Genomic DNA, 14,799 nt, shown 5'->3' with positions numbered 1-14,799 from the left:
CCAGATCTTAATTTCTGAATAAATGGCTCAAGTTTAGGAAATGAATGTTACAATGATTTTTAATCAACGTATAATGTACTTTCATACAATTTTTCTTTGAAAGTTAACAAAATGTAGTGAGACCGCAACAATATTTTTCTTCTGGTCAAGTAGTTTGTTTACCTTAAAATTATTTTTAGGAAATGTGATGTGTTTATATACATATGTGGGGGAGTGGGGTGAGGGATAAGGACACAGGGACAGTGAAGAGGGCAATACAGAAGGGAGAAAAATGGCTGTTCAGGGGAGAGGCATGATTTTTGTCTAAAAGAGCAGGTTCTCCTCCTGTCTCTGTACCTTCTTTTTTTCGGTCTCTTGCTGGCAACGATTTTCCCAATCTCTAAATGTTGTGATGCTTTATGTTTGATCCTGGGCCCTTTCTTTTCACCATGCAAACTCTTGGGCGGTATTCTCATCACACTCATAACTTAAATAGCACACAAGTGCTGAGAGCTCCCCAAATGTACATCATCTCTCCCCCAGACATATGCTCTGAGCAACAGAAGTGTGTGTCCCATTCCTCAGCTGATATTTCCCCTGGATGCATCTGAGGCACCTTGACCCGCAGCCTTACATCACCTGTGAATGGTACCCTCATTCATCTTTCTGCTCAGGCCAGAAATCTAGGAATCATCCTTGACTCTTCCTTTTGTTTTATCCCTACATCCAGCCCATCACCAAGTCCTCCCAAGTATATCTCTGATCTGTCCCCTTCCCCCATTTCCACAGTAGTCATCCTGATCCAAGCCACCATCTTGTGTCACCTTGACTACCATAGTATTCTCGTAACTGGTCCTCCCCACTTGCCTTCTTCTGATTCATTCTGTACACAGCAGCCAGAGTTTATGCACACACACATATGCATTCATACACATGTTGCTTAAAACTGTGCTGTGGCTTCCCATTGCAGCTAAAAAAATCTGATATCCTCAAGAGTCTGTGCAAGCCCAAGATGATCTGACACCTCCCATTTCTCAGAATATTTTGCATCACTCCTGCCCTTGTTCACAATGTTCCAGCCCCATGGTGTCTTCCCTTCCATGAGTTAAACTGTTTACTGCCTCACATATGCTGTTCCCTTTGCCTGGAGAGTTCTTTGCCTTACTCTTAGGCTCCTCCCTACTCACCCTTAGTTTTCTGCTTAAATGTTACTTTCTTGAAGAGACCTTCCCCATCTCTTCCTCTCATAGCACCTTAGAATATTTTTATAGCTCTCACTACAATTTTTAATGTTACTGTCTGAGGTTAATATTTGCCTTTCTTGTTAGACGTTCAGCTCCATGAAGACAGGCGCTATGATTTTTTTTTTTTAATTCACCATCATATACCGAGTTCTAGCATGGTATCCAGCACATATTTACTCAGATTCCAAGTTGCATGGATGTTGCAATGTGCCTCAAACTTTGTGATTTTTTTATCCCCTCCGATCTCAGGCATTTTTCAGTGTTCTTTCTCTTAGATTGTCAAGTGCCCCCTAAAACACAAACCAGATAGCTCAGTCATCCTTGACACTTCTTTTTCCCTCACCCAAGCCTTTCTAATCATCTTTTAACCTATCTACTCCTTTCCTTTCTTCCATTGCAGAGATGTTATTACCACACCATCACCTCCAACACTACCAGCACCCTTTACCACCCTAGCTAAACTACCTTTATTCCCACCTGGCTGTAATATCTCCCAACAGATCCAGTGAAATACACCCTAGCTCCTCCCTTAGCCATTCCATACTTCATAGCCAGCTGATCTTTTTCAAACAATTAGGTGACCATGCCATTCTTCCTACTTAAATTCTTTTAATGGCTTTTCAGTGCTCTTAAGATAAAGACAGTGTCTTTATTTGCCTAAAGGTCTGACAAGATCCAGCTTCCACTCTGACCAGCCTCATCGTATGGAGGCTGCTCTTGTTTTCTTGCCTGCTGTCACTCTAGTCTTTGTTTTGCCCTCCTGTTTGCACGTTCCTTTCCACCACAGAGCCTTCTATATGTCCTCTTCCTGGAATGCTCCCGTCGGTGCCCTGTTCTCATCCTTTACATCTCAGGTCACTTCTTCTTAGGGAAGCGCTTGCTGAGCTCCTTGACTCAAGAAGGCCTCCTTCTGTAGGCACTCATCCCTTCTGTATCTCTCAGCATAGAAACTTCTGTGTAATCACATGATGCCCTGTCTACTCCGCCAGACCCTAGGTTTCTTGAGGGCTGGCCTCTCACTTGATCTTATTCGCCACTTTTCAAACTTTACATAGAGCTCAGTACACATGCGTCAAATGAATGAATGAATAAATGATAAAGCTCAGTCTCTAACCGGGTGTTCACACACCAATGCTTGTCATCTACAGGGTGCCTCATGTTGTCTCTTGGGCTTTGTCCCAGTCTGTTTACTCTTCTTTTCTGTGGCTATAAACTTTAAGTACTAAAATGCCACCTTAAGCAATTCCTGCTGCTTAATCTAGGAGTAAATATTTACCGAATGCATGTGCGAGTTAGTGTGGAAAAAACAAGAATAAAAGGACAGAGAACCCACCCTCAGCTGATCCTTTTGTACTTCCCTATTCTGTTCTTTTCTACCACAGCTCAGAACATCTAGCCTCTGCACAGGCGTCTCAGTTCAGATTTTGTAGTGCGCTCCTCTTTCCCCATCCTTCAGCAGACTTTTTAAAACTTTAAACAAGTGAGTTAAACAGTGGTAAATCAAATAAAATGGTTTTAATAAAGATAATATAGAGACGAAAGAGGTTTTATTCCAAAAACTTGGTGTTGTTGACAGCATTACTAAATAGATTTCTAAAATGATCTGTTGCTCTCATTTAAAACCTCCTTGGGTTAGGCATAGAGTTCTTAGATGTAATACCAAAATCATTAGCCGTAAAAGAAAACAAAATCAATAAATTGGACCTCATCAAAAATTAGGCCTTTTGCACTACAAGAAAACCCTGTGAAGAAACTGAAGAGACAAGTCACAGACTGGGAGAAGATATTTATGAATGATCTAAGCTTGTGTTAGTAGGATTTGTAGTAAATTGGAATGTATAAGAAACTCTTACAACCCAATAATAAGAATAGATATAGCCCACTTAAAAAATGGACAAAACACTTGAGCATATATTTTGCCAAAGTAGATATATGAATGGCTAATAAATGCATTAAAAGATGCTCAACATCATAATCGTTAGGAAAATGCAAATTAAACCACACAGAGATACCACTACACACACTAGAATGGCTGTAATCTAAAAGATGACATACTCAGTATTGGTGCAGCTGTAGAAAAACTGAAACCTACATGTATTACTGGTGGGAATGTAAAATGGTCCTGCCATGTTGGAAAACAGTTTGGCAGTTTCTTAAAAGGTTAGGCATAAATTTACCATACAACCTAGCAATTCTGCTCCTACATATCTACCTAAGAGAAATGAAAGCAGATGTCCATGCAAATACTTGTACATGAATGTTCACAGAAGCATGCTCATAGAAGCATGATACATAAAGGCCAAAAACTGGAAACTGCAAAAATGTTCATCAACTAATGACTGGATAAACAAAATGTGATATAGCCATACAACAGGATACTGTACATCAATAAAAGGAAATAAACTGCTGATACCCACTACCACACGGATAAACCTAATACACATTATGCTAAGTCAAAGAAGCCTGACACAAAAGACTCCATATTGTTTGATTCTCTTTATATGAAATGTCCAGAAAAGGCAAGTCTATAGAGACAGAAAGCAGATCAGTGGTTGCTTGGGGGTAGGAGTGAGGAATGACTGCAAATAGGCATGAGGGACCTGGTGGGTTGACGGAAATATTCTAAAACTGGATTGTAGTGATGGTCATACAATTCTATCAATTTACTAAAATAATAAGAAATAAACCTTTAAAAAGTACATTTCCGACCTGATGACTTCTTACCTTATGCCATTCTGAGCACAACCTTCAGTGACTCCTAATCCATCCACATAAGTGTGACTCCCTCAGTACGGCCTGCAAGGTCATCACTCAGTGTATTATTCAGGGTTCTCTATGTATGATAATCAGGGGATTTCTTGGTGGGCATGTACTCAAAAATTTAATTGCCTGAAGTTAAGACAAATCCTAGTATTATTGTCACCCTTTGAGTACTGTCAGAGCTGGGTTTGGTAGCCTCCTTGATACTTGCATAACCCTATACATATCTCATTGCACACAAGACACTATATCATAATTAACTATTGTCTGTGGTCCTCACTAGCCTGTGGGCTTATTCCCAGAACTTAGCGCAGGCCTGGCACACAGTGGCATTCAACAGATATTTACTGAATAGAGAAATGAATGGATGGAGAAGGATGGCAAAAGGCTTCCTTTCCCCTGGCCAGTGTTTGAATAAGTATAACCTGTATTTGTTCTGTCAGTCAATTTTCTATTCTTCGATTGCTGACCAATCTCATTTTAATTGGCACATTCTTTGTTTAGATAATTTTATAACTTCAGTCAGTTCTTGCTCTATCCAGTTTTGCAGTTTAACACTCAAAGGGTAATTTTATGGAGTCATCTTAATTTTGCTGTATATAATCTAAAATTTCACTTTTCAACAGTGTGTGTGTGTGTTTGTGTGTATGTACATACTTATTGTATGTATATACATACTTGTGTGTGTGTATATCTATGATATATCTATATATCTCTCCAGATTTTCATTTTTAAAATGTTGTGGAGGATAAGCATAGATTGATTTTAAATCCTTGCTACATCCCAACTGGAACTGACCAGACTTTAGAAATTCTGCAGTCCAAAAAAGATATGCTATTACATCTTATTCTATCAAGATAGGAGAAAGCACTCATTGTCATGGGTACTAAAGGCCAGTTCTATATAAGCCTGGAGGACTTTCAAGGTTAAATTCTAAATGTGAATGGTAAGGATCTTTCTTGGGAAAATCAACAAATGGTCATTCAGTGGAGAAAGAAACCCAGGATATCTAAGAAATGGGTAAACAGTTCCTGGCAAATTGGGACCCCGATATGTCATGTGAAAATGAGACTTTTCTAGATAAGAAAGTCCAGAAGACGATTTCAAAAAAACATTTAGGAAATTTAATATATGATAAAGGGAGCATTTCAAATCAGTGGTAAAAGATGGATTATTCAGTAAAGATTTTGTGGAGAACTGGGTATACATCTTGAAATACAAATTGAAATCCCTACTTAAACCATATAGTCTCCCCCGCCCCCTACAAAAGCAGGGACATTGTCCTTCAAGTGACTTTATGAGCAAGGAATCTCTTTCTAAGTACCACGTAAAGCCCATAAGCCGTAAAAAAAGATGGAAAAGTTCAGCGTTATAAAACAAATTTAAAACTCCGCATAGACAGAACACCATAAAGAAAGTAAAAAGACAAACAACTAGAGAAGAGACAAAACTAGAGAAAAGTATTTGCAGCTCATGTCTCAGACATTTGAAGAGCTTCTAAATACATCAACGAAAACCAACTCTAATAGAAAAGTGAACACTATTTTCACAGAATAAAGGAAGTACACATATCTCTTCAGCATCTGAAAAGGCGCTTAAATGCTCTTGTATTAAGAAAAATTCAAATTAAAATTATAATGAGATACCTTTTAAAGTATTAATCAACAAAGGTCAAGCAGTTTGATAACTGTGCTGGAAAAGGTACGGGAAACAGGCAGTGTCATGCGTTGCTGGTGGGAATGTGGATTATTATCAGCTCTACAGACATTTGACAATATTTCTCAAATTCTAAAATGTACAGACCCTGTGACCCAGTAATATCACGTGTAGGAATTTATCCTACAGATGAAGGATATAGTACATGTGTTAAATTTATGAGGTTATTCATTGTGGCATTGTTTGTAATAACAAAAGACTAGAAACAGAAAATTGGGTAAAACACTGTGACACATCCAACTAATGGAACACTTCAGAGTTGTTGAAAATAACCCAGTTTTATATGAAGGGCAGTATATCAAGGTTATATTGTCAAGTCAAGATAGCAAATTGCAGAGAACTGTCTCTTGTATATACCCATTGCATAAAAGGGAAACAAAACAGCACGCACACACACGCACACACACACACACACACACACATAGCTGCTTTAGAACATGTATAGACTCCAGCAGGACATTCAAGAATTGGTAGCAATCAGTGCCTTTAGGGGAAGAAAGGGCTTGAAGGAGACTTCCTTTTCAATGTATTCCTTTTTTGTGCCATTTCAGTTTTCAATGTCTTACTCATTACTCAAAAGTAAGTAACTTATAAATAAATGCTTTCCTTTTGCTTTAAAAACAAAAGGCTTCTGCTCTGCTTTCAAGCTGGCCTGTTAGACCTTATTCCCAACTGCTATTCTGTTGGGTTATTCTGGACACAGGGAAGGAATGGTTGCCGCTGATCTCTGGTTTTGTTTTCCAGGACGTTGTTGGCATTAGGATGTCATGTGGGTATATCAGATGAACATGCTGAAGAAAAGGTGAAGAAAATGAAGCTACCCAAGAAGTAAGTTGAACGTCTTAGCAATATTAAATAGTCTATGCACTGGTTAGTGCACCCAAATTACTCTTGATGGAGACCTAGATGCCTGGCTTACACTTACGCTATAAAATGCAGATTCCAAATGGAAACTTTCTATGTTACACGAGGGGCTACATCAAGTCTGTGGTGCAACAAGAGTCTCTATCACTTTGTCCAGAGAGGAAACAAAGGTCAGAAAATCTTTGGGAGTATGCTATAAAAAGTGTGTTATTTTCCCTCTGTGTGTGTGTGTGTGTGTGCGCGTGTGTATGTGAACACGTGTGCTCATATTCCTAACTGATATGTATGGCTTTCCACCAAAAAAATATAATTTTATTTGCTTTTAAAAGAAAATATTTTAGGAATGGTTATGAAGTTGGTATTATTATCCCCATTTTAAGGGGAGAAAACTGAGGCACTTAATGCAATGTTGGCGAGTTTGCATGCTGTGCTGCCACCTCTGTCTGTGGTCCTGTTTAATTTCTTAAAACCTCCGCCTTCTCATGTGTTCACAGGTATTGATAGTCCCTTCATAGGGAAGTTTTAGGTATTAAATGAGTAAGCGCTCAACAAATGATAACTGTTTCATGTTATTATTTTTTCTTCATTTTTTAATTTAAGTATTCAAGCCACTTTGCTGAGGCCCATGCATGATAAATAGTAGGCCTGGAAATATGTTAAGTAATGTCATGGAAATAAAAACAAAGTAGCCACCTCGTCATCTTCATCAGTCACCCCAGGCCTCGGGTTCCCCAGAGAAACGTAAAATCAAAATAGAAATCGTACGCTTGCTGTGCAAATGCGGGTTCAAGCAAGTCCTCCAGTTCAACACAGTTTTACTCAGTTGCCCCATTAATTTAAATTAAAAAATTTATAAAAAGCTATATTATTACCTCACACATTTTTAGGTTCTAAATTTCTTTTTAAGTCTAAATAGTTCCAAAGAATGCCATTTATGTCATATTTCCCATATTTACATTTTGAAATGACACTTTTATGCCAATTTTTTGTGCATCTAATAAAAGATTCACAATGATTATATATGTACCATCATCTATTTAAAAGCTGCATGTAAAGGATGTTGATAATAGGGAATTTCAAATCATTTTGTTTTTCCTTTTGAATTGTGTTTCTAATCCATTTCCCATATGCACTATTACCCAATTACAATATATTTTTATTGTTCAATCATACTTCTTTATAAACAAATATGTATCTAAATTGAATTTTTAATTTTTTGCATTTTCTACGATCATAGTCACTAAGTATTAAAATTTGTCTTCTGAGTTATAATTATTTTTAGTTTACACGTGTTCAAAACAACATAAATTAATTTTTGATAAAGTTCAATATAAAATGTAAGATTTTACTGAAAATAGCTCATAATGAAATAGATTCAGCTATTCTTTTTAGGATCATATGGTATAGCCATGTATAAATATTATTTATTGTCGTAGAGACAAGTTGCAGGGTCCGTTACATATTTTGTTCACATAAGTAAATAATTTTATTATTAAAAAAATCACTCAGTTCAGTGAACCAAACTTCATAGTCATTCATCATTAAAAAACATGTTTAATGATCTATCGTGTGACAATTCAATCATGTCCTTGTTCAGTTTCTTAAAAGCAAAAGATTGGAAACTACCTTGTTTGTCAAAGAATTTATTATCCTCTCATTTAAGTAACTCAGTTTTTTGGAAAGTCTATCATAAAGGCATTATTAAGACTAAAAACAACAACAACAAAACTAGTTACATCTGTTACTCTTTCACTTAGAGATACCTTATTTAACCTGGTGTACACAGGGATAAGGAGGTGGAAATGTAATTGCAAGTTACCTTTGCCAGCATAATATATTTAGTAAATTATTTTTGTCGTGTGCTATGTAAGTGTGTATTTCATCAAAACCTTAGAGCAAAGTAGTCAATCTGAAAAGGCTACATCCTGGATGATTCCACGTATATGACATTCTGGAAAAGGCAACACTATGGAGACAGTAGAAAGGCCAGTGGTTGCCAGGGTTTGGGGGGCAAAGAGAGGGATGAATGCGTGGAAGACAGAGGATTTTTAGAGCAGTGAAAATACTCTGTATGACACTATAATGGTGGATACATGTCGTTACACGTTTTTCCAAACCCATAGAATGTATAACACCAAGAGTGACCCCTAATGTAAACTATGGGCTTTGGATGATAATGACGTGTCGATATAGGTTCATCAATTGTAACAAAGGTGCTACTGTGCTGGGAAATGTTGATAATGGGGGAGTCTAGGGGGGCGGGCCACAGGGTATATGAAATTTCCCTGTACCTTCTTCTGGATTTTGCTCTAAAAAATTAAAGTCTTAAAAAAAAAGCAACTTTAGTCAGAATTTAGCTTATTCAATCTGTGGAATTCATCTGCTATGAAACCTTCTTGGTAAAGCGAGTTTTCACTTGTCAAAGGAATCAGTTTAAACAGCATTATCTCTTGTCAGAAAAAATCTGGCTTCTTATTTCTGTTGAAACAAATGGGTTAATATATGTTTTTATGGTAACTATCTCAATTCTGTTCTCTAAATCTAAGATAGATAGATAGATAGATAGATAGATAGATAGGGCACAGGGTTTACAATAAGTTATTCTCATGGAGGAATTAAGGTCTTCTGCCTTCCTTAGTCTTTATACTGATGCTTTTTGTTTGTGTTGCTCTCAGTTACTGTGCATTACTGGAGAATAAGTGGAGAAATGAAAAAGGTGAGGTCATTAAATGAAAACTGTACTCATTAAATGAAAACAGTATAGACTGCTGACAGTCTATACTATATCTAAATTTGCCATGAGATACTATTTTATTCTTACTCTATTGGCCAAAATTAAGGAATTTGATAATAACAAGTATTGATGTGGATGCAGATCAGCCCAAGTCTAAATGGTTGGAGTGTTTTTACAACCATTTTTAAAGCAATTTGGAATCATTGTGTAAAATTAAACATTCGCACACCTTGTTACCCAGCAGTTTCACTTCTAGAGATATGCCCTAGAAAGTCCACACCAACAAACATGAAAGCTAGAGTTCATAGCAATATTATTTGTAATTATATAAAATAAGGGAGAGATCAGAAAGAGTGGGAGGAATATTATTCAGTATGAAGATGGAGTAAGTTGGATATAGTCACATACTAAAATTAATGAAGTATAGTTATAAATGACAACATAGATGAACCTAGAAAATAATGTCAAGGATGGATAAAAACATATCCCACAAGTTATATAAAGTATAGCACTCTTTTTTGAGGATCAAAGACAATTAAAACTAAAAAAAAATAATATACACACATGTGCACATATCTTTAGGACTGTCTGCTTATTTGATAAGCCTATTTTTTAAGCAGTAGAATAATAATTCTAGATAGTAACTGTCTTTGGGATGGAGTATAGGAAAGGGTGTGGGATGGGGAGGAGCATCCAAATAGATATAATGGTGCTGGTAATGTTCTAATTCTTAATGTGGTGGTGGATTAATGGAGTTCATTTTATTATAATGCTTTAAAGGATATTCTTTTGAATCAAAAATAGTTATTTTTTAAAATAAAAAATATCATGATAGATGTGAATCCAAATATATCATTAATCACAGTAAAAGTAAATGGATTAAATTCTCCAGGTAAGGTACAGAGATTGTCAGATTGGATTAAAAAAGATAGCTCATGTTGTACACACCTCAGAAAAATAAAACCCAGCTATTGAAGACACATCAAGAAATCCAGAACAGAAACGTTGAAAAAAATTAGAACACAATGCAATAAGAAATATTACTCAAAAGGAAACTGATGCAGTTTCCTTTTTATCAGTTGTCCTGTGTGAGACAAAATAACTCAGAGAACAAAATTAAGAAAAGAAAGTCACTGTAGAAGGATCAAGAAAACAAGCATTTTGCTGTAAATACTCATTTATGCACCAAATAAAACAGCTTCCAACAGCAAAATATTAATAGATTTTCAAAAGTAAGTAGACAAATGTACAATCATAATAATAATACAACTCTCAGAAACTATAACAGACAAATGTTAACAAAGATTAATAAAAATTTAATTACATGCAAATTGAAACGTTGATATATATAGAACACTGCACACGTGGAACATTTATAAAATGTAACATCCTTTACTACCTGAGGACATTGATATCATAAAGATCATATTCACTGAATCACCAGGAGTAATAGTAGTAGCAAAAAAATCCTGTAAAGCCGTGACATATTTAGAAATTTTAAAACATGGTTCTAAATAGCTTATGGATCAAACATATCAACATGGAAATTTAAAAACACAAGAATGGAAAAGGAAAAGACTTCATATCAAAACATATGGTTTGCATGTATAAAGAAATACTTGGAGAAAGCATGTTTTAAAAGCTAAATAAGCAGGAAAGAAAACCCTGAAAAGATTGATAAAGGAAAAAAGAAATATTTCTTTTAGCAATTTTAGATATTTTCAGAAGAGATAGCAAAATCTAATAAATTTCTGCCAAAATTTTCAATAGTTAAATAATATGGACAATTGTGTAGAATAATATCAAAACTGACCCAAGAGGAAAGAAAATGTTAGTAGAGCTATAACTTCTAAAGGAATTAAATTAATAATTTAACACACACACACACACACACACACATCCCAAACAACTTTTCCATTGATTTCTACCAAATATTTGAGAACAGATTGTCTCAAATGAAAAAGAAGCAGTACTTTACAGCTTATTTTCTGATAATAAAATAACCTTGAAACCAAAGCCCAGATCAGGGCAGTATGAGAAAGGGAAATTATAGTCCAGTTTCACTTCTGGGCACAGATGTGAAAATGCTGAGTAAAATATTAGCAAACTTAGCAGTTTATAAAGAAAGTATATTATGACCAAGCTGAGTTTATTCCAGTAATGAAGGGATGGGTTAACATCAGAAAAAGTATTTGTTACGTTAACCCCTAATAAAGTAAAGGAGAAAATTCATATGATCATCCTAATGCATTTCAAAATAAAATATTTCAGAAAATGTTTTACTGATAAGCACATGAACTCTCAGCAAGCAATAATCTGATAGAACCTTTTTAACCTGTCAAAATGCCAACAGCAGCCAATAATCTATAACTTAAAACACAGAAGTTTTCCTGTTAAGATTCAGGAATGAGGCAATGTAAGCCACTATTACCTGATGTATTCAACATAGCCAATGCAATGAGACATGAAAAAAAGTATGAGTATTGGAAAGGAAGAAAGTCATCAAAAACAGCTAATATTGTTATATAGAAAACTCAGTAGAATTTACAGAGTTATTTATTAACAATAAGTTCAGCAATATTGCTAGGTCAGTATCTCTGAAAATACTATTTAGGTAGCATTTATAAATGCAAATTTAAAAAAAGGAAAGGAAAAAAGAAATCCCTAATTCCTAAGACAGTTAAGAAACTTAGGAATAAATCTAACAAAAGAGGCAAGAGACTTCTGTGGACAAAATGTTTAACTTTGATTCAAAGAATATCTAAATAAATAGAGACAGATCATGTTCATGGATGATAAGACAAATATATCATTTCTCCCCAATCTTTTTATTTTTAAGTATGCTTTTTGGGGAGGAAGATTGGCCCTGAGCTAACATCTGTTGCCAATCTTTCTCTCTTTTGTTTTTTTTTTCTCCCCAAAGCCCCAGTAAGTAGTTGTATATCCTAGTTGTAGGTCACTCTAGTTCTATGTAGGATGCTGCCACAGCATGGCTTGATGAGCTGTGTGTATGTCCCTGCCCAGGATCCAAACCAGTGAACCCCAGGCCACTGAAGCTGAGCATACAAACTTAACCACTTGGCCAAGGGGCTGGCCCCTCCTCAATCTTAAAATCAACATTATTCTAGTCATTCCACCAGCAGAGGTTTTCAGCAGTTTGATAAACTTATTCTAAAATGTATATGGAATTGCAAAGGCCCAAGAATAGCCAGAAGTTTTTTGCAAATGAAGATCAACAAGCTTTTTCAGATATCAAGACTTAGAATAAAGCTGTGGTAATTAAGGCAGTGTTATAATGGTATTGGGATAGACAAATTGAGACAGAGAAAGCCTCCAAGTATACCGAAATTTGACATATGTGAAAGGTTATTCCATAAGTGGGAAGATGCAATCTTCAATCAATGGTATTCAAATAACTGATTAGCAAAATAGAAAAAAAAAGTTAGGTCTTTACCTTGCACTATATATGAAGATTTGCAGGTTAATTCAAGAGCTAATTACACAAAACAAAAAACTTTCTGAAGACAAGCGACTGGAATATCTTCATGACCATGAGGTGGGGAAGGATTGTTTTTTTAAATCAGAAAAAACACAAACCACAAAAGAACCCTCATTTCATTTAAGTCTTTGCTAAAATATAAACTCCTCTAGAGGTCTTCCCTAAGCATCCTATCTATAATGCACTGGTCATTTCTCTACCCTGCTTTTTTTTAAAGTTGCACTTCTGTACCTGATGTTCAGCTCTCTGTCTCCTAAACTGAAATACGTACTCAACAAGGGGCCGGGGCTTTGTTTACAGCAATGCCCCCAGTTTCTAACAAACCTGGTTCAGGAGTGACATCAGCGACATGGCTGCATACATTTCTCTTTTGTATCACCCTTTTAGTCAACAAATTAGATGCCCATATATGAACAAGAGCACCTTTGCGGGGTTTTCCAGACTTTTCACCTTCCTCCAAGGGACCCAAGAGGAATCTCGCCCACCAGTGCAGTGGGTAGAAGGTAGACACACCCCATAAGGGCTGTGGACCCAGCAGAGCCAGCAAGATGTCCTGAACCCCTCTTGTGGCTGTTGGGAAAGAATCTGGGGAGTGCTGAATTGGGCAGGCATTCACCCACGAGAGAGAACTTGCAAAGTCCAGCCCTCCCAAAGGAAAAAAAAAAAAGGGAAATGAAAAATATGAGTTTGGTTGCAGCGGAGGCTGTAAGAGAAACCTTCTGAGCGCCATCCCACCCCCAAGAAGATGCTAATCACGCTGAAGGATCTGGCGGAGGCTGCCTCTCCCGCAGGGAACTTGGAGGACAGTGATGGAGGGCCCAGCTACTCCAGCTGGGTGGGATGCAGCTGGAGAAACCCATTACTCTCCACCAGCACTTCTAAGGTGGGAGCTCTGCGACTGGAGGGAGGGAGAATATTGGGAAAGAGGCAGATAAGAATTTCAAAGGCCTTGAAGTGATTGCATTCAGCAGAAAGTGCATGAATGAGCCTCTGTGAGAGCCACCCCCAGGGATCTCCCTGCTGGTCCATGGGCACCCCCAACTCACCAAGTGCTAAACCCACATCTCCCCCGCGACTCTCTGCCAGCTCCTTATTCATGATCTGGAGTGCATCTGAGAGAGCAAGCTTTGGTAAACAGGGAGTAGCAGGCTCAGAAAACAGACCAAGGTCAGTTGGCTAGGAAGAAACCACAAGGGAGATATAGTGTCATCTTCTGGAAAACAAAAGAGAGGTTTCTAATAGGCAGGCTGGTGAATTATAAGAAGCAGCGAAGACAGAGAAGCTTTTCTGAGGAGATGTCTGCTACTTCAAATGTGGCAGCAGAAATACATAGTTACAAGTAATATGAAACATACAAGTAATATCAAACCAGCGGCTGAGCTCAAAGGCACCGAATATTACTATCTAACTGATAAAGAATTCAAAATAGCTCTTAGTAAGAAACTCAATGAGCTACCAGAAAACTCGGAAAGACAATTCAATGAAATCAGGAATGAAATTAATGAACAGAAGGATTTCTTTACCAGAGATTGAAATTATATAAAAGAACCAAACAGAAATACTGGAGCTGAAGAATTCAATAAATGAGATGAAGAATGCAATGGAGACTATCTGTAACAAAACCCACAAAATCCTTGAGGACGTTAGTAGAATGTGTGATTTGTTGTAGTTCTGTTCTCCTTTTCTGCCTGTTCCACCTCCTCTTCCTTCTCTCAAAACAAGCATGAAACTGAAAGGTACAACACAGTATCGTCTATTCTTAAATTCAGAAATCTTCCTACATTTATTGTAAAATTAGACTCTTGATCCAGTGCGTGAGTTGATGAGCATAGAGTTCATTTGCTATAGGAATAAAGAAAAATGCAACAGAAGAGGAATCCATTCCCAGAGCTCGTGATCCCCAATATCTAATGTGCCTGAGTAATTGAGGTTTTAAAAGAAATCTATAGGTTTAAATGAAAATAAAATCCTTGTGTGAATATCAATGCCGTTTATTTAAACTT

At 36.7% G+C, this 14,799-nt stretch overlaps 1 protein-coding gene across 6 annotated transcripts in view; it reads left to right on the top strand.

The window, feature by feature from the left end:
• Nucleotides 1-14,799, top strand: part of RYR2 (ryanodine receptor 2) — a 674,743-nt gene that overhangs the window by 397,866 nt on the left and 262,078 nt on the right. For all 6 annotated transcript variants that reach the window (XM_070492185.1, XM_044758547.2, XM_070492181.1 and 3 more), the window contains exon 25: nucleotides 6,444-6,527. In XM_070492185.1, the coding sequence (XP_070348286.1) occupies nucleotides 6,444-6,527 (84 nt within the window). The remainder of the gene's footprint in view (nucleotides 1-6,443; nucleotides 6,528-14,799) is intronic.

Source organism: Equus asinus, chromosome 2 (genome assembly GCF_041296235.1).
Source record: "Equus asinus isolate D_3611 breed Donkey chromosome 2, EquAss-T2T_v2, whole genome shotgun sequence".
Classification (NCBI taxonomy): domain Eukaryota; kingdom Metazoa; phylum Chordata; class Mammalia; order Perissodactyla; family Equidae; genus Equus; species Equus asinus.
The sequence above is the reverse complement of the archived record's forward strand: the minus strand, read 5'-3'. Positions and strand labels throughout refer to the sequence as shown.